Genomic DNA, 21834 nt, shown 5'->3' with positions numbered 1-21834 from the left:
CAACTGTTACAATTAACTACACAAGCAGCTACGTCTTCTAGCTAGTTAGTGCAGTGCATGCAGTCGACTAGTCTAGCTAGACAGCAGCAGCAGCAGAAGCCGTTAGAATACATGTACTGAGTAGCTCTAGACTTACGTCTCACAAAAGTATCGCAACTGTTTACAGTACAGAATTCAGTCAGACATCTAAATCTACACACTGAGGTGAGTTTAAACTACTGTATATCCTGGATCCAAATGTGCGATAGATTCTTGAGCTGTCAAGGTTAAGAGGGTGATTTTTATTCCAATAAGACCCAGCATGACATTCAATAATAGGAAATATTTTGGGCACACTTTCATACAGATCTAAAGAAGATGGATGTTCTAAATTTTACCAGGATTACCAAATATGTTAGGACCTAGTTCAACAAGCTTACATGAAAACTGTTCTTTACTTAGGTCTGTCACAACAAAACCTCAGCATCACCATGAATGGCTGTTTTTGACTTCATAGTATAAAACATAACACCAACCACCAACAATCCATTCCTCATGAGCCATATGCATTTATATTGTAAGCAACTTTAAAGTCTCCATACAGAGAGTTTTCCGCAATGAAGTGCTTAGAGTGGAGCTCACAGCCCGAGAATTGGGAGCCATAGCCGAGCTTTCAGACAGGCGAGATGTTATTGTCAATCAAAGACGTCACTGTGGGTTTCGATGCAAGTACTCAAGAAGAGACGGCGTCCACCTCGCCTCCAAAGCTAGCTGCCGTGCCGCAGCATGCGATGAGCGAGCGGGTGGAACTGCAGAAGATCATGTTGAACACATCTGTGGTACTGTGGACAGTTCTAGTGAAACCTACACTTTATACACTGGACTCTCACAAGGGAACAAATTTTCAAGACACCCAGCAAAAAAATTTTAAAAATATAACAAAAATCATCCGCAACATCTCCAATAAAAAATGACAGATGTGTTGTAAAACATGCTACAACGGGGATGTGATATCATATATATATCTTTAAAAAAAAACAATCATAATTCAGTTTAAATTGCATGTTACTCGTAGATGAAGATTTCACATGCATTTCACGTATGTCACGAGTACATCTTGCTTTCTAAGATTGAAAAAACTTGTAAAAAGCTGCAAAGAATGCCTTTCATATATCTTTAGATATCAAGCACACCTAACACCACACCTGTTGGCAATGATAGAATACATGGCACACAAGGACAGGCCTGTACAAACTGATGCAGAGGGGAAGACAAGGCAAGTATTTGTAATCATCCTTTAATACAATTTACTTTCAGCTTGTTTTTTGATATTTTTAGAAATCAAGCATAGACCTACCAGGTAAAGCTGCTAGCAATGATAGACTACATGGCACATAAGGACAGACCAGTACAAACTGATGCTGAGGCAAAGATGAAGTATAAGTAGGCCGACATAATTATTATGCATTGGTAATCATCCTTAGACAATTCACTTTTTGCTATTTTCAAGTATCAGGCATACCAAGCCAGACACCTGCTAGCAATGATAGATTACATGGCACACAAGGACAGACCAGTACAAAAGATGCTGAGGCAAAGACAAAGTAAGTATTGGTCCTTAAACAATTTACTTTCAGCTTGCTTTTGATGTCCAGGAAGGACTTACCACTCACATGAAGTCTAAGTCAATGCATTTGTATAAAAAAAAGTTCATAAAACTTAATGACATAAGGTCGAACCTCTTTCGGACATTGGTATCAAAGAACTTGTTTTCGCAAAGGTTGGGTTTTTCTTTTTTTCTTTTTTTTTTGGGTGTTTTTAGTATGTGCCACTTTTTTGTGTATTTTTTTCTTATTTAGCTAAGAATTAACAAGGTTTCCGTATAATAAGATATCTGCAGTCCAAAGAACTTCATTGTGATACAGTTCCCATGATCTATGAAATGTATACTTAGATGAAAACAAAGGATCAAAGGAAAAAGATGAGTAACTTTGAACTCTAATTTAATACATTATATATATACATATATATTTCACACACGTAAACTCTCTGCAGGTATGTGGAGACGTGGTGGAAGCACGCTGGGAATTATGTTGCCAGAGCAGTAAAAGTCCCAAAGACGTACAACTACATCAAAGACATGATGCTGGGCATTGTGTCACACAGACAAGCCCACACAGCTACTTTGCCCTCAGCTGTTCCCATATACCCCAACGACTTCTGTAGGATCAGGCCATGCTACAACTGGAAGGCATCCTTTCCACCGCAATCCACAGAGGACATCCAATGTCGGAACATGGGTTGACTCTAAGCAATTGCTTGAGCTAGACCTTTTGCTAGACGAGCTAGTGCTTTTGCTTGAAGCAATTGCTTACAAGCGATTGCTTGTTTAATGCATTCGGCCCATTGTTTGGTGTATAGCAATGACGGAGGAAGGATATTAATGAATATATTTATGAGTTGAATAATTGTATAAAAGTGATATATATTGATAGTTTTTTGTAAAGTTGTAAATGTCAGGTTAATGTATTAGTTGTTATGGTGCATTATGTTGTTGTATGTTAATATGAGTTAGTTTTGTTTACATTTTGTGCTAGGCCTGTGGTGTATCTGTGATGTATTTAATGTTTATTTTGTTGTGATATCCAATGTACAAAGAATTTCCAGAGTGGACAATATAGTAATCAATCAATCAATCAATCAATCAACAGACTCATGAACTGTGTGCAAGAGTTATTTGTTGTTTCTGTGGTATTTTGGATGTTACAAAATTGCTATTAATCACTTTAATGAGACGTTTTGTGATCGGCGGTGATCATGTCTTATGATCATGTGCGTAATGAGCTAACTGATACACGTGTGCAATCACGAATATTTGTTAACACTGTAGCAGTTTTTGTGTCTCTGGTTACGTAATCTTAAAGATGAGCTGTTCGCGGTATTCCCTTCGAACTGCAGACCTGTACATATAACACAGGTTGAGTTCAATGTCATGTATATATCAAGTTTGTCGTAGCTGATGGAAATTTCCATGTGTTTCGAGTATAGGACTGAAAGTTAGCTAATGTAAAACTATACAAATACAGTATATTTACAAAGGTAGCATCAATGCAGACCACACAAAATGCTTCAGGTCGGTGAGGCACGCACCACAAAATCAAAAGGAGTCAGAAGTATCAACCCTGTAGAAGAAAAAAGGCAAATAATTGTTGTGTCTTTGTAGAACAACTACTGTGAGGGCCCTTTGGACTTATGCATGTGAGGTTCAAGAATGTTGAAGTGGCAGAACCAGCACAAGGCACCCATCTGGGGTCCACACTGTCTATGACTATTGAGGTAAGTATTGCCATAAATTGAAATAATTGTGATTTTATTCTACACACAGTGTATGTGTGAGATAATATTTATGTATGCATTCCTTTATCCTTTATAAGGACAATATTAAAATGTGAATTAAAGATTTACCATTTAATACATCAAAAATTGTTCCTGGCTTTTGATGCGTTGAGACTATTGGTACCTTTGTTCCTAATTAAATTTTGTAATGTATTAGTTGAATATTAATGACAGAAACAAGTGTCATGGAGAGAAATTATTTGTGAAAAATTTACAACTTTTCAGCAGTGTATTTTGAATGGACTTAATGCATAGATGCATATTTCAAATATTTTGTTTATTTCACATAATCAATATGATTAACAAATGAAATTTTACGCAAATATGCCACAAATATTGGTTCATGTTCGTGCTCAGATCATACAGCTCTGTGGGGAGGGGAGATTGATATGGGGACATTCTGTTGGAGGAATGGGGGGGGGGGGGGGGTTGATGGTTTATTCAAGGATACCAATCCACCCGGACTTTGAGTGACGCCCCATAAGTTATTGCTGTTGACAAATGTCTAATGACCTCCATTAACAGATGCGCAGTAAGGTTACCTAACATGCTTTATATGGAATTGGGAGAGTGAGTAATCCCATTCACTGCCACTTAAGTTTCCAGACATCTGTGCAAATCGGCAAAGAAAGCAAGTCGTCAATAAAGGGAAAGTTGTTGATCAGACGCCAATTAAATCAACTCAATGTGAGTATCATTAATTTAAATAGATATGCAGTACCAACTGCTTTAACATATTACAGTCATCACTGGCTATCAGGCAAAAACTTGGCAGCATAGTGAATATGACACCTGTCTTGCAACAAGAAGGTCTTGAGTTTAAATCCCACAAGAATGTGTACGCCCATGATTTTTATCATGGCTACTACTCCAAACACTGAATAATCGTTGCTCATTTACATTGATGATGAGCAATTTTTCACTCAATTGCAATGAAATAAATTAATATAGGAAATAAGGTCTATAAGTACTGTAAATATTATACACACATACATGCAAATACAGAGTCCATAATTTAACAACAACTGACACGAGCGAGCTTTTCACACCATAATTCTTCTTCTAATTACCTTTACACATGATTTCTTACAGAGTCCAAGGTTTTGTTTTGTTTTTTTCAGTTATTAGTGGCATGATCTCGACTGTACTTTTTTTTTTCTTAATCCAATGTCACAACATGCAAGCAAGTAATTCTCAGTCAATGGGCAACTCATGTGACAAACCTGAATATCATGATATTAAAAGCAATTTCATAGTTCTACTTTACACATGAGCAGAAAAAGGTTGTTTGCCATAACAGGCATGTTAGTGTTGAAATTCACTGAGATTTGCATTTGTGATATAATGATTATTCAATCCTCATAAATAATGCTTGCCAGCACATCAACCTGACAGCAACACAGTATTCATAAAAGCCTAGTATTCAGCAATAATAAAAGAAAAAGATTGTTTACACATTAAATGTAAAGCAATGAAATGGATGTTTCGAAAGTATCAATTGATGGACCTTTCTGGTGACCAGGCCTACGCAAGTTCATTCTTTGAACAAAATGTGCACATAAGCTAGGAAGTAATTATAAAATGGCTTATTGCTGCATGTCATTCCATACTTCCGTAATGATGGTTGATTTATGTACCAATTACAGAAAATCTTTCCTGGTTGGCAGCTCTGCATATGGAATGTACATAGGTCCGGGTTAGGGTTCAGACATTACAGCTCCCATCAACTCTTTATGCGCCACGATGTAAATCCCCTGAGTGCCGCATTATTCTGAGACTGCATCGCAGGCATGCTTTCAGAAACCATTTTTTAAATCCATGTAGTTTGTTTTATGCTGGACATGCAATGAACACACTTGTAGAGAAAATTCCATGCTCTGCTATGATGTAATTTTCAATGACAAATCTATGATTATTTTTCTTTCAAATGGCTGGTAGCTATGTTGGCGTCCAGGTGATGGAGGCATGACGTTTGCACACACCACGTCAGAAAATTAGAATTTACGAGAATAACCCCTTAAAAAACATCGCTTGACATTCGATCACCACATGACACAAGCTACATATGTGAGGACTAGAACTGCGAGTGAAGCTTTCATTGTGCTTTGTCATTTGGAAATTTATTGATCAGTTTTGGCGGGTTTGTGCTTTTAGAGTGAAATACATGCAAACTTGGCACGCTGTCGACTGAGTCAGGCGGACGAACGTGGCACATAAAGAGTTAAACAATGCGAACAGATACGTGGAGATCACAACACCATGGCTGCCTGGGCCTCACGAATATCACACCCTACCATTTCTACTGCAACCACAGCACTGCTGTTTCAAAGCAATAAAGGATACACTTGAGCGCCTACTGGGAATGAATTGTAGTCAGAATAGTACAACAAAATAGTAAACAAAATAACAACCACAAAGGAGCACTCACACACACACACACACACACACACACACACAAAAGAAAAAAACAATGTCAAAACATGATGGCACTGTTGCCACTACTGTGCGGTCCACACACAAATCTATGGCAATTTTCACGCTTGGTTGGCGCATTCCCAGCTGCACTGCCCTGGGAGATGAGTTTAGACTCCAGTGGGGTCCTCATAGTATCAAACTCTGGAAACCGGGCAAGACTTGTTTTTGCTGTTGTTGCTGTTGTTGGTTTCCTTTTACAATTCACCAATTGAGTACCGAGAATGATTACGGCTGGGCTTCACCTCATTGGTTTGACCTGTGGGGAAGATGGAAGAATTATAATGCACTACAATGTATGACACAGAGCTCTGATGTACTTGCCCTCTCTCAAACACTCAATGGCCCAAATTCACGAAGGTGGCACAAATGAAACCATGGTTTAAACCATGGACAAAAACCATGGAGCGCCAAGTGTCGCACGGAATATTTCCTTACGAAATTGGTCATTTCGTTGACAAAATGACCATTTCGTTAACGAAATCATCATTTCGGGGACGAAATGTTCATTTAGTTACAAAAATCGGAATGTTGTCATTTCGTTACAAAATAATCATTTCATCGACGAAATGACTGATTTCGTAACAAAATATTCCATGCGACACTTGGCGCTCCATGGTTTTAGTCCATGGTTTAAACCATGGTTTCATTTGTACCACCTTCGTGAATTCGGGCCAATATGATTTATACTTGTCCCACTGAAGACTAGTCCCAAGTATACTTGGGCACATGTCAATGGGAAATGCATGTTATAGCAATATCAGCTCTTCTTCAACGGGTTAAAGGCACATAGACCCAGTGGTCTATGTGCGAATGACGCAAGTTTCCTACAGACCCCTATGCTATCGACTCCTCTTTAGAGCTTACGCTGTGACCCATTTCCACGAGTCTGAAGAAGTCCGATCCACTGTAGTCAGTGGTGTCCGATCCACTGTAGTCAGTGGTCCGATCACAGTTCGACTCGTGATTTGGCTGATGATGACAGTTTTAGCAAACTTCTTTGTGACGTCATATTAAGAAGCACGCACCCTGGCATCACTACAGACTGCGTGACGCGCGGGAAAACAACAAAGCCAACGTTACCTAGCAACTCGAACGTGCTTTACTCTTAATGACAGCTCAACTTCGGCAAATCTTCATATCATGCTAATGGTGATCGGCAGTATTGTCAACAGCGGCCCCGCAAACCACCGGGTCTATGTGCCTTTAATACATTCACGACTATAAACAGTTAATCAGGGTCCCTCTGCATATGGCACAATGAAACACCCCAAAATTGCAATAAATCCACTTAGTCACTACGACTGCAGCACAACAATATCAATCGAATGCAGGCGCCAACATCATCACTATAACAACCCTGATCATTGCTGCTTACCATGATTCCAAACCCTCTGAACTACACAGACCTGAGGAGCATGGACTCATACTCAGTACTGAAGGCTAACCGTGCAGTTAAACACCGTTTTACTGCTATACTCTTTGCCCCTTGGGCACACATGGTGTACCACAATGGCACGCCCTACTTCTATAAGCTGCTTCTTCAGTTTGCCGTTGGCTCACAAGAAAATGTCATTCCATGGAAGGACATCCCAAAGAATCTTTTACACAGAGAAGAAGTCATGGCTCAGTATTACCTGATTAATATCTAGGCCACTGACTGCTGGAAAAGGGAAGCCCTGTTCTAATGAGCTTGCTTTAATACAACAAGGTACTACTTTAAAGGTATGGAATCCCATTTGCATGCCTCAAATGAAGAGTTGTATAAATACAGTGGTATGTTGAAGAGAGTATCATTTTAGAAACTAACATAAAGTATTGGAAGTGGAAGGTAACATGTAGTACATTTTTATTGACCGTTAGATTTTGAATTGAATTTTTTTCGGGGCTCACCGTAAATTCCAGTACATTACTACGCTACCTTTGCAGACCCATGCACAGCATGTGTGTCCATCATGTATATTTTGTGAAGAAAGTTCATCAAAACTTACAAACATTTCTATAAACATTCTTGCCACACACTCTACATGTTATTACATCAGCTCTTATACTTTTAGATTTGTGTTTATAGATAAAAAAAAAAAAATACAGAAGACTGCAACAAAAAGGCTTAAGTGTGGCTGACACACAGAACTACTGAGTAGTTGAGTTTTGTGCATTATTCAAATTGTAGATAACTGTTGACTTCCAAATTTCTCAGCAGTGGCCTAAACAAGTCCCCTGAGGTTCATATTTAATGTTTTGCTGCATTTTGGGAGGTCTGTAAAAGGTATCCCCTACCTATGAGGTGAATTCAGCAGTTCCAATCATATATTACTGCATTTACCTGGTGTCTTTTTTTCAAGTACATTTACGAGGTACCAGCTCAAACGAGGGAGACTGAAGCCCCCGCAACAACTTTACTCATAGGGTGTCCCTGTACATGTACAAACTGTATTTCACTAACCTGTATATCATTGTAAATAAAAGTACATGGAAGTTATCTACAGAATGTGCATATATCACATGGAAAGGACTTTTGCATAACATACCTTCTGCAGGAAAATGCTCGCTGAATTCTTCACAAACTCTTCCGCCTGCATGGTAACATGCCTGCTGGATTTCATGTCTGTTTCAGCCTACAAAAAAAAAAGAAGAAGAACACAATGAGTCTGTTAACAAGACTAGACATGGCTCATTTGCATTCTCAGAACAGAGTATTTTCATTTTGTGTTTCATACCTTCATAACAACAAGCAAACTTCATGAACAATATTTTCTTTGCAGTTTCTTTGCAGTTTTCTTACTGGTCCCCCTTCCAAAAAAAAGTAGGACTTATAGGCAGTTATGAAAAGATCAGAGGATCAACCTCTGCAAATCAAAAATCACATCATTCACACTACAAAATATACATTCAAAAACAAAACTGAACTATTTATTAGTGCTTGTCAAAAACCAGAAATTATACTCAAGCAAGCTAGACATACAATTTCCTTGGGATAGGGATGGGTTAAAGGCACATAAGCTGCTATACTTTTTTGTTGTTGTTGTAATAATACATGTTTAGTGATGCTGACTGATGCATTGATTTAAAGGGACTATACAGTACTGGTTGAGGTGGGGATTCATGTTTTGAACATTCCTAAGTGAGATAATGAAAAGCCTCTTATGAAATATGAAAGAGCATGTAATTTTGAGATGGATTCAACATTTATTTGATGAAAATTGGTTTTCAGATGGCTGAGATATCCAAAAAAGTGCTAATAATAAAAGGCGACATGCCACAACTTTATTAGGATCTCTTTGTTTCACCTTGTTTTTGGATATCTCAGCCATTTCAAAACCGATTTTCATTGAATACTTTTGATACCCCTTAGAACTGCATGCTCTTTGACATCTCATAGAGTGATTTCTGAATATTTTGCAAAACGTTAAAAGCTAAATCCTCACCTCGACCAGAACTGTACACACCCTTTAATATCAAGTCATGATTGCAACCCCCCCCCCCCCCCGAACATGTCAAAATTTCAGAGGATAGGGATTTTTTTCTTCTTCTTCTTCTTTTAATTTTCATTTTCCATCTGACAAGATAGCTTGACAGCCAAAGTTCAGCTGCACTAGCTGGTCTTCCATGGGGTCCACTTGGATGTGGGGGTTGGGGGGTTGGGGGGTTGGGACTGTCACAGTGTGTTACCACGTGAACTAACTCGTTAGTTTATATATAGTCGATATATTTCATTTTGGGTGGTCAAACAGCCAATCTAGACTAACGAGTTAATTCACGCGGCAACACACTGTGACAGTGACCACTTCACCAGGTTATGCACCCTGCTCTTTGCAAGAAGTGAAAGACGCAGGATTTTTATGTGCACAAGTTGTGACTGTCTCACACACGGGACCTCCATTTAATGTCCTATTCAAGGGACAGAGTGTTTTGCCTCTGCTAGAGGGGACACCATGATAACACACACAGCCTTGCTCCAGGAGGATTCAGTGTGATTCTAACCCAGGTGGGAAGAGAAAGGGGAGGATAGGGATAGTGGGTACACCCCCTGGTCTCTTTCCTACCTCTTCAAGACACTCCAGTATGTGTGACTCATTAAGGCGGGCTCCCGCTTGGATTATCCTACACAGGATAGAGGGATAAAAAAACAAATAAACAAATAAAATGCAACATACATTAAAGGGGATGGCTAGTAACCGATCAGTGGGAATCAGTGGGAATGCTGAGGGATGATTGTTCCAATCCTTGTGGGGTTCATTTAAGAGTACATTTATATCTACTGTTGTGTGAAAATTATTTGCTTCAGAACGGTCTCGTATTCAAGTAATGTGCAGATTAATGCCCCGTCACTGACCAGGGACGCTTACCTGGAAGCATTAAACTGCACATTACTTGAATATGAGACCATTCTGAAGCAAATTATTTTCACACAAGAGTAGATATATAATGTACTCTTAAATGAATCCCACAAGGATTGGAACAATCATCCCTCAGCATTCCCACTGATCAGTTACTAGCCATCCCCTTTAAAAATCATGGTATTTATGGAACCACAACACATCAGCAAAGTCTCCATCAGAAGATTGCCCTCCACATATGGTGCTGGGTGAAGTATAACACAGTACAAAAAAAAATCAAATCATTAGGTGTTAAGACTAATACAATGTACAATAATCAAATTTCCTTTCTTATTGGCTTGTAGCATGTATGATGCAGCATTGTTTCACTTAAAGTATTGTGAACAAGAAAAAAATGTCGGTATTCATAAACAAAGTGATTTATATATTTCTGCAAAACTTAAGTCTCTAGGAATATGAATAGTTAACTTTCAGAAGGTGAAAATGTCTTTAGAACGATTGAGAGATGGTGTTTTGAGGCCCTTTTTAGACCACCTGAACCCGATCTGATGGCGAAATTTTGGTGACCAAAATTATGACGTCATGACATGGACGAATCAGCCCTGCGCTCGCTGATGTGATACGCTACCGCTAGCTAACTTTGCACCTAAGCTACGCTCTGTACCACGCCGCCGCGGGCGATGGCCTGAGTGCACCGAGGTATCTGTACGTGTCTTGTTTACTCTATCAAGCAAAAGTGAGTTATAATTTCACTTATTGAATCCATCTTCCTTCGAATTACCATGAAGTATACCTTTTTAAATTTCTACTTGCGCTTTCGCGCCTCAGTCTCTACTCTTAAACGGCTTAAAGTAACCATTTAATAGGCCTAGTTAGTACAGTAGTAGAGCCTAACGTTACGGTAGAACAAGAACTCTGACCTAGCTAACGTAAGGATCTACGTTGTGGAGTAGCCTATGTAGGGTTGGACCTACTACTCATCGACCGCCTAATGTTTATTTGCTTGATAAGAATATCTAACACTGAAATTCACGTAAAAAACTCCAACTTGACCTACGTGATTGAGAAAATCCAGCTCTATCAAATGCCGTTGTTCCCTTTTCGATTCGAAGTTTCAGTGCAAAAATGTCGCCGACGAACTAGCGTGGCCTCGTTTCAGCTCCCCGCGGTAAATCGCATTATCAGGATCGACCGCTGTTTTTTGCATTGACAATGCACGCAAACCGAGTTGTATTGAACACCGTGTTGTAGAAAACGTCAATGAAGCTTTTTAGGAACTTCCATAGACATTACATTGTGCTGTCATTACGATTCGGTGAAAGTATTCATTCGAAATTTTGTCCTTGATTAAAACCATCAATGAACAGTGAATTATCGCGTTTTCCCACACCATCCTCATCTACATTCAAAGCAAATCCATTTTTATGTGCTTTGCACGCAGACGAAGTGCGTACTAAGTGTTCAGTGCGCGAATTATACGCGGTCGGATATGTAGTGGGGCTACCATACACACCAAACTAGCTCTCCTGCGGGGACTCGGCGGTTCGCTACTGACGTTACTTCAGACTATATTATTAGTATTATTATGGCTATTATTTATTTATTTATTTATTTATTCATTCATCTCTTCTTCTTTTTTTAAATAATGGTACATTTTACCCTGCTGTTTCTGCCGATAAAGCAGATGCGACTAAAGACAGGCAAGGTACAGTATTGTATTGCATCCGCTCACAAAGAACTACGTGCTTTATGAATGGCGGACTCGATGTAGAGCTAGCTAGCGCTGCACACTCGATCGTAAAGGGTACGTTCGTCCATGTCATGACGTCATATTTTAGGGCCCCGAAAAGACGGCCGTTCTGGAGCGAAAATCGGTGAAGTAAATCAGTCAGTTTTAACTCGCGATTTTTCAGTGGTACGAATATATTTTAAAAAGTCACATAAAAAATCTGTTTTAACAGACATTTCCCTCTGCTTTGACACCTTCTTTTGCATGATTTTCTTGATTTTAATGTCTCGTTCACCATCCTTTAACCCGTTGAGGATGGACTGATTTTGCTACCACACACGTTTCCCACAGACACTTGCCCGAGTATACTCGGGAATCGTCCTCAAATGGTTAATTAAGTCAGTCACGAAGTTCTCGGGAAAGTAATGGACTAAAATATATATACAGTAACTGTGAAGTTATCAATGATATGAGAATCATCACTTTTCATAAATTTGTATTTCTTTCAAAAAACTCTAAATTGGATTTCAACCATTCTGATTTTGCAAACCAATTCAATTGTACAGATTCATAACTTCTACTCTTCCTTCGATATACCGAAATATTCCACGATTACTATTCTTATTCAAATCATTTACATCATACTTATAAGGTTACGTCACTACTGCTTTGGTTTTCATGACATTTAGAGCTGGTCAGGCCATCCGTCTAAATGTGTCCAACATTACTAAGTGCCACATTTGGACATTTGTGACACGCCACAACATAAGGATCGCGGATGGCTGAGCCCAGAAAATTGAGTTTGAAGTCAGATCATCAAAATGGGTCAAAACGATAAGATTTATGTTTCAGGCATAATTTTGTAGTGTAATGTATCGTCTATCATCTGCCAAAATTTCGAAGCTACATGATCAAAGGAAAGGCAAGAGATTAGTGTTTTTCTGGGCCACGATTTTCTGACTTTCAACGGAACTGAAACGTGTCCAAGATTGGGATCTAGCGCCGCAGATAGACTCCACCACTCGCAATGAGGGAGTGACCTTATTGGTCAGTGCGTGGCACCCTGGTTACTGATTGGTTGTGCGTAGACCGCTGATGCTAAGCTTGAATGAACATCACAGAGGTTGCTATGAGCAGACTTTCTATTGTCAAGAGGTGAAAACTGCCTTACCTCCCCTTGATCACGATTGCGTCAGAAAGAAAACTTTGAAAGTGGTTTTCTCTGATATCCTCAAGCACTCAACATGGTCTCACAAAATAATCAATATCTCTGCAACCGAGTACCTTTATGAGTCATGTTATATATGAACTTAAAGCGGAAGAGTAAGGGAATAATGTCACGCCATTTTCAGAAAATCATCCTCCCCACTTTTCGATCATTTTGTACTTGCGGGTCACATTTAATTGTCAAGCTTTTATGGTAATGAGTCACTGATTTGGTTGTACGTCCACACAGCCAAATACGGGTAAACTCCTTGCTTTTACTCACGACAGTGGGTCTGTTGTGGTGTTGACAATAGTTTCCTGTAGTTCTTGTAGAACAGCATTGCACAGTGCTTGGGGTACGTTCCCCGTTGAATGTAGGTCCAGACATTCATGCAAATCCTGTGCCTGCTGCAAGTAATCTACAACATAACAGAAGACAATAAAAAAAAAAATGCATCAACAACCCTCATACATTTCTTGTTCTCAAGATCTCTTCTTCAATAATACATGTATATAGCTTTTCTATTTTCTTCTTAATAGGAAGGTGGTGCATCTTTTCATTTAACACCATATTAGACTGATTCATTGATCTTGATGTTAGAATGGTGACAACTCGATAACAGTATTTCTAAAGCCACAGGCCAGCGTAGTACTGACAAATTCAAATTAAATGCATATTTTAATAACAAAGATTGTGTGACTGACAAGCGAGTCTAAGGCTCGCATCTTATGCATGCAAACTGGATTTCAGGAACTGAAATGAACTAAAGTACTTAAAGGCTGACAGAATGAATACATGTTGTCCTACTAGGTCATGGGAGGGAAACCTCAATTTCATTCAAATTTGAATACTTAGTAAGCTGACATCTACTGATACTATTAACAGTTTTTAACTTATTTCCACAATGGACATTAAATTTCTGAAAATCCTCACTGAATATGTAGTGCCTACACATTGCATTTATTTTCTTGTTACCTCACACAAACAATACTTTCTGATATGTCAGACAATGCTTTATGACTCACAATGGTTTGAATATCTGAGAAATGTAACTAATTGATAAAAATCATGTCAGCATGGAGTATAAATTTACTGACCTAATATATGGTGAATACTTAGAATCACCACTTTTTATTATAGAACTGTCTATGCTCTTCCCATTCAGACAAGAAAAGAAACATTCAAATAAAAACATAGAGTGATCAGAGAAATTAATTTATGACGCATGCATAAATAAATAATTGTCTATTAAGAAGATACATATACAGACAAAAATAATGTACTCAGAGTGAGCAATGTTCCACTCTTTCCTTTGATACCTTCATTTGTCTTTGTTAGATCTTGCTGCAGAATTTGGCCAGAAAGGACAAAGGGGTTCTAGCCTTTAGAAGGACCCTCAAGAAGTTGCTATAATCACTCTACAGTCTATGTTTGTGTTTTCCCTTACCAAGCAGCACAAAGGCGGTCAGGATACCATGCTGGAAAACTTGAAGCGGAATGAACTCGTGGTCTCTCGGGCCAATCTTCCTCATCAGCTCATCCTCGACAGTCTCCGGAACAAACCTAGATGAATTAAGGGGTTGGAAATGTGTAATCTCCTGGCTTTTTTGGCTGCAAAAAGGTGGTGGAATGGGGGATGAGTTGGCAGAGGAGCTTCAGAAAATTACCTAGAATTCCATGTCTATTTGGGTGAAGAATATCATTTTAGTGCCATGTACAAGCATGCCAAAGCATTTCCCCACATTCATAAACATGAATCATTTTGGACAAATTTGAAGAGTATCTCTTGACAAAAAAAATGTAATACTAGTACTTAATACCCTGATGTCACATTGGCACAGCAGTATTAGTATTGTAAATTTAAACCTGGATAAAAAAAAAACAAAAACAAAAACAAAACAAAACAAAAAAACAAACTTTGCCATGGTGCCGTCCAATATCATAAAAGACATGTTCAAGCTGCAGGGCACTGCAATGATATTCAGTATAAAAGAATGTTATTTGTTCAGCTTTAATCACACGTTAACACTACGTTAACTGCAAAGACTCTTATTTTTATTTATTCAATTTACTCACACGTTAACATACAAAAAAATTACGGGTACTAGTATTCTTAATTTTTCCAGGCTCATGTCCAAAACATCACTGTCATCCATATATTGTAATGCATTGTGACAAAGCAGGTTTTATTTTCCCTTCATTTTGTTGTTGTTGTTGTTGGGGAAAGAATTCTTATTATTCCTGTGCTTGTCTTGGAATACGCAATTGTCAATGCAATCTTACCGTGTTATTTTTCTCAGCAATTCCTTGTACACAGATCCTGTCAAACCAAATGAATGCTTTGAACCTGGTAAGCACCAAAGATATATAGGAATTAATGACAGGTACTGTACTGAGGAAAAAAACAGAAGTTTGTGCTAAATCATTGCTCTTATAGTGCTATGCTGGAGCTGGATTAAAAGAATAAATCATGTAAGAGGGATTAAGATTGTATTCAAATGCAAGTCTCTGAATTAAGACAAATAACTTAGAAGAGATTGTAATTTTCAAACCTGTAGATCAAGAATTACGTCATAAGAGTGAGAAAGAAAAAAAATCATATTAGTAATGGCTTGAGGAAGAGGGAAACAGGTTTACAAGCATCACTTCCGGTCAGGTACCAAGTGTTTCCTGAAGACGGCAGACACAGTCACCATCTTCACTGCCGAACATTATGATGAACATAATATGGACAATTTCACGGTTCACTTTAACAGAATACAGTAGACATCAGCAGGTCCATTAACAGGCCGATAATTAAATTGGAGCACTGATAACACATTTTTTCTATGGCAATTGGTCCTGTTCTCCTTTAAGGTACAAATGGGAGCAACCAAACTTCAGTGACATAAACCAAGTTCTTTTTCCAGCTAACAATCAAGTGGAGTAGCAGCAGGCACAAACTCTAGAATCTCTAAGCTTTCCTAAAAGCTGCCTCCTTCTCGTTGACTACCTGCTACCAGAAGCAGAATAACTTCACATCAAAACCACATATCCCTAACTTGCTTCAACATACTGTGGACACTGTCGTATCACAACAGTATGCGCGTATACGGCTATGCTAATGTATCCTAGCCCATTGAGGATGGGCTGATTTTGCTACAACACGCATTTCCCATGGACAGCTGCCCAAGTATACTTGGGACTTATCTTCAATGAGCCAAAATATAACATTTACACTCAGGAACTATAATTGGGATTACCCTTGGTAAGTCTTGGTGCGAGTCTCTGGAGCTTGTTGCTTCAGATTTCATCGCAACTTGTTGAACCGCTGAAATTTTGCATTTTGGGGATCACATAAGCCTCCGACAGTAAGTGGGGAATAAGTCAGACACACAACTAACAGTCAGGGCAATCTCGCTGCACTAACTTGGTGAGATTCATTAACAGGAGTACTTACTCGAGGGGGTACTGAGGAGCTGGTACGCCGTAGCCACATTGTCCTCGAATGCAAGTCGGCTGTGGTGAGTCAGGATCAGCAGCTGATACGCCCTTACCACTCGGTTTCCCTTTTCCCTGATGCTTTCGAAGCTAAAATGCAAATGTAGAAAAGAAAGAAGGCATATCATGTTAACATGATTTCATTACTTGCCATCACTTGAGTATGACTGTTTAGATACTGCATATCTGTTTTATTGGAGGGTATATACACGTATGTACACCACTGCCGTTCTCATACAAACTTTCAAATAAAAAACATGAATACGGGCATGACAAATTACTACAAACTGGCTACCCAAAATAAAGTGCTGTCAGACATTTATATTCTTTATTTTGTAGTGCAATTGGAGCTTCATTCCGTACATGTATGGTTGTGAAATTGCCTTGTTCTCTGATACAGAAAGGGATGGTAGCCTGAACACACACAAAAAAACTTCTTGTTCTACGTTGCAAAGAGTTTCACCCTGTCCATTACCACTAATCAATATCACAGTGAAAAACCATGACAGATGTCATGTCTACTTTGCTCAATATGAAATGCAAAAAACTCAGCCCTTCATTCTTACACTTTAAAAAAAAATCAACATTTGGAAACTTATTTCATTTACTAATGTGGTACCATTTTGGACCAAGGGTGTGAGGGAAAAAAATACTAATGTCTTATGTTGAACATTCAACCTTCTGTTTTTTTAGTCAATTTGTTCTGATATACAGGGCTGCACACGAATTCATTTTTTCTACTGGTCCAACCTGTCAGTCGGACCAGTAAGTACCCAGTTTTTCAATCTTTTACTGGTCCTCTCCTGAAAAAGTTACTGGTCCAACAGTGATTTTTACTGGTCCTGGACCGTTGGACCAGTGCCAGTGTGTAGGATTGTGATATAACTGATTCTGTCAAATTCTTTGATATCTATAAAGCAAGCCTTGTCATCCGCGTAACAAACAATGTGTGTGACATGCATGAATACAATCCATGGAGGGTACTGACTGAGGTTACTCACTAGTTAGCCAAAAATTGAATGGGGTCATCTGGTCTGTTCGTTATAAGCTTTGAAAGTGAATCTCGGATCCATTTCCCGACATGACTCCTCTCTGAAAAAAAGAAAGAAAAGAAATTAAAGCAAAGAAACAAACATGTGTTACATCACAAGTTAAAATCAACAGCCTTTATTAAAAAAATATAAATAAATAAATAATGAATGAATGAATGAATGAATAAATAAATAAATAAAACAAATAAATAAATAAATAAATAAATAAAACAAATTGCAACACTACAATCAATTTTTCCTACTACCCCCTTCTAAGAGATAATGAACAATTCTATCCCAAATTGTGGCTACACTACACTGTCACAGAGCTACATGTATCAATTACAATTTGTATACCCTTTGCGTATATCTTAATTTATTTTTTTTTTCATGATGTGAGTCATTAACCTACACAGCTCATGTCAAGAGCAAAGTCAGTTCTGCAGAAGAAGTACTGTAAGCTAGTGCGAACCGTAGTGGTAAGCAGTATGCTACAAGATAATTTACACAGGAATGACAACTTTCTAAGTTGTAAACAGCACTGCCATACTATCCTGATGGCAGAAAAAAAAAACATATTTTTCATGGAAAAGCAGTATTCTTAACTTTCCTGCAAAAGGCATAGGAGCATGTACTATGTAGATCTAGTAATAAAATTTTGGGGGAAATGTATTTTGTATGAAACATGAAAATTTGGGGGCAAAAAAGGTTCTGTAGCACTAGCACTAGCGGATGACTGTGAGAGAATATCCTCTGAAGATGATGCTGCACTACTTCAGGGTGATCTGGATTCCCTACAAAAGTGAGAGCGCACCTTTGGCATGCAAGTTCATCCGGCATAATGCTATGTGAATAGAGTCCCAAAAAAGTGCAAACCCTTTTCTTTCCCATGATACTACTACTTAATACATCCATGAAACCTTCCCGGATGAAGTTTCATCTGCCAGATACCTAGGCCTTCATGTCGAAAATAAGCTCAGCTTCAACACAAACGTTGAAATCACAAGCAAGAAAGTAAATTCCACCCAAGATGATTTCTCCAGTGCAACTTCAATCATTGCTCTAAGAAGATCGTGGAGACAACCTCCACGATCTTCATAATGTATATCAGACCCATTGCAGAGTATGCAGTTGCTTCATGGGATGGGATCCCTACACTCAAAAGAAACATCCATAGGATTGAACAGATACAGTGGACTCCCGTTATAACGAAGTCCTCGGGACCGGCAATTTTCTTTCGTTATATCGAAATTTCGTTATAACCGAATGAATAAACAATAAAAGTACATAGAGTTGATAATGTTGCGGCCCTCAATTTTACTTCGTTGTAACCGGAATTTCGTTATAACCGTGTTCGTTATAACGGGAGTGCACTGTACAATGAAACAGTGCCAGCCCAAGAGCAGGTGTTTAAACATTGCTGAGGAAATTTTGAGTGGCCTACACTTCACTTCAACGCAGACATCAGCAGATCCATGTAGCAATGCTACACAGTCACAGAATCCGCTTTGAGTATTGACCTGGTTGATACGGCACGGCCATCTCATGATCTTGCCTTTCTAAACACAAATGGAGGCCTAACAGAATCTACTTTTATGATAATTTTATTGACCAGTTTTTGTGCAGTTCTGCATTTTATCTAATATATATCGGCAAAATCGTGAAATTAGCCCCGCTGCAGTGCGCAGGCACCAGTGCGTTAGCAAGAAAGTTTAGGTTTATAATATAGGGTTAGGGTTAGGTTTAGGTTGTAATTATGGTTAAATTGGCCATTAAATTAGTCGAGGGGCATTAGGAAGTCTTCCGAGAATAAAATGTTGAAGAACAAAGGAAAAAGACAGAAGAAAGGGAGGAGAAAAGATGCTAGAGTATGCTGTGGAAATCGGCCCCGCCGCTGTATCAATCTCGCGTAAATGCCGTTTGGTGAGGCTGCATTCATGAGTACTAGTATTTGTGAAAGAAAGCCCCAGTGCCATGCTTTAATACCGGTGAACGCCACACGGTGGAGCTGCATTCACGAGTAGGCCTATAAACACGCAAGCCGCTGTAGTATTAGTATGGACATGCAGTGGTGAGGCCTATTTCACGAGTATGCCTATATATCTAGGTTCCATACCGTATGCACGTAACATAATTTGTTTAATATAGGCCTGGAGTAAAACCCCCAATTTTCGGCGGGCCTCCAATATCCGGACACTTATCACTTAATAGCAAATTCTACTGTCACAACACACACGCATATCACATCTTTTCACATACTGGCACACTTGTTCACACAAGGAAAGTGCCCGAGTCACCTCCAAAAATCCATCTAATATCCCAAATTTTGCTGTCAAAAACGTAGAATCACCGCAACTTTTCGAAAGCATGTGCGAATTGGGTCCCGTGTAAAGAATCAGGGTAGCCAAAAAGCGCTAAAAATTGAATTGCGAGATTTTTTGCTTATCTCAAGTGGAGTGTGATGATATCCTCAAAAACACAAAAGAAAAACAAAATCTCTTTATGTGACGATGGTGATCCAGTGAATAAATGTAACACTCAGTTACAGCCTACAGGGGCTGAATGCAAGTGCAGAGTCACCAAAATTCGGACACGAACGGGCGCCGCAATGTCCCTGATGCAACCTTGCACCAACAAGGTATGGTGTGCGCTCATTTTTCAGCGGCCTTGTATACGTATTGACATTGCACGCATGTCCGAATTTTGGGGAATTGACAAGGTGATAATATTTTGGGATTCTTTGAAATTTTATGAATATGATGTAAATTTTATTTCACAAAATCAATATTGGGATAAAGTAGGTTGATATATTTAACTTACATTATCATAGATATAATTATGTAGAGTATTATTTGAGTTGAAAAAATATTGCGAAAAAGCTTATGTGTTTTCCTCTAGTCTAAATCTAAAACACTGTCTGTGGCGGGGATGGCCCGTGGGCCGTGGGCTCTGACGTTACACCTGATTCAAACCTACACAACTTCCAATAGGAGGGACTGCAACATGTGAAGCTGCTAACGCGACACGCCGGACTAGTGAACAATTAACATTTATGACATATTACTAGCCTAGATAAAATACATTTTCACTATTAGCATACCTACCTAAATCTTCTAATATGATTGAATGTATAAAAGACAAGACAATTACCCAGATATTCACGTCGAATTTCGGCCTTGTCGTCGCTTTTCGTTACCCTCGCTGCCATAGTTTCGCCAACGCATAAAAGGCGGGCGCCCTTCCACACTTCGCTCTCTCTACGCATGGTACTTTTTGTACGTACGTTCACGAATTTTTGTACTGAGGATCTGGAAATGAAGTAGGCCTCCACCGGTACTAGTATACGTGTACAGGAAAAATGTGGGTTGGAAACAGTAAATTTTTCCAAAATGGGATGGGGTCATTGAGATCGAAATTTTCATGTAGCCAACTTTGAGATACAGTAACGTTTGTAGAAATTCCATTTAGGAGTTTTCTTGAGTCATTTTCACAATTTGGGGGGCAAACTTTATGGCGAAATGGTGCATACAATTATCTCTTTTTATATAGATACACCCTTTGTCGTACATAAAATTTTAATGAGGACCGGGTATCATACTCCAGATACGTCCAGGGCTGCCAACTCTCACTCATTGAGAGTGAGACTCACTCATTTTGGTCCTTTCTCACTCTAAAACTTTATTTCATTAGCATGCATTTCTATTGATCTCACTCACTTTGACTCCTAAATTCTAGCAATGGTCTATAGTCCAGTCAAAATATGAAATGACCCACAACGAATTGCAACAGAAACGATTCCACTTGCATTTGACCCGGAAGAGCTATCAAAATAACATATTAAAAGTTCCCTAAAATTCGAATGGTGGATCAGTGTTTAATTTGCATAAATTCAAAATGGCCGCCATACAACCTATTTATGCCTATATCTTGGGATATATAACCCACAGAAAGTAAATTCCGGTGTCTAATCCTATGTGTTTTAGGTCAAGGAATACAATTATATTATGTATAGCAACTTTTAAACATCCTTTTATATAGTTTTTGCATATATTTGCATATAATTACATGCAAAATGGCCGCCATATTGCCTGCGCAAGCCCGTATCTTCGTATATCATTAATGTAGTACACTCAGGAATATACTAAGTCGCTATATATCTGGACATAAAACCCGCAGAAAATAGATTCTGGTGTCTAAACC

General features: G+C 38.8%; 1 protein-coding gene across 1 annotated transcript; it reads right to left on the bottom strand.

Moving 5' to 3' along the window:
* Positions 1-5812: 5812 nt before the first annotated feature.
* On the bottom strand, positions 5813-20842 carry LOC140245484 (tubulin polyglutamylase complex subunit 1-like). The gene is made up of 9 exons (XM_072325054.1): positions 20785-20842; positions 17605-17695; positions 16563-16693; positions 15407-15470; positions 14571-14686; positions 13406-13541; positions 9894-9951; positions 8379-8465; positions 5813-6106 (listed from the first exon to the last, which is right to left on the bottom strand). Exons 1-9 carry the CDS (start codon positions 20840-20842, stop codon positions 6089-6091), a joined length of 759 nt encoding a protein of 252 aa, XP_072181155.1. The 3' UTR covers positions 5813-6088.
* Between the last annotated feature and the right edge of the window lie 992 nt (positions 20843-21834).

This window comes from Diadema setosum, chromosome 22 (genome assembly GCF_964275005.1).
Source record: "Diadema setosum chromosome 22, eeDiaSeto1, whole genome shotgun sequence".
Classification (NCBI taxonomy): Eukaryota; Metazoa; Echinodermata; class Echinoidea; order Diadematoida; family Diadematidae; genus Diadema; species Diadema setosum.
Note: the sequence above shows the minus strand (reverse complement) of the source record. Positions and strands in the feature narration are given on the sequence as shown.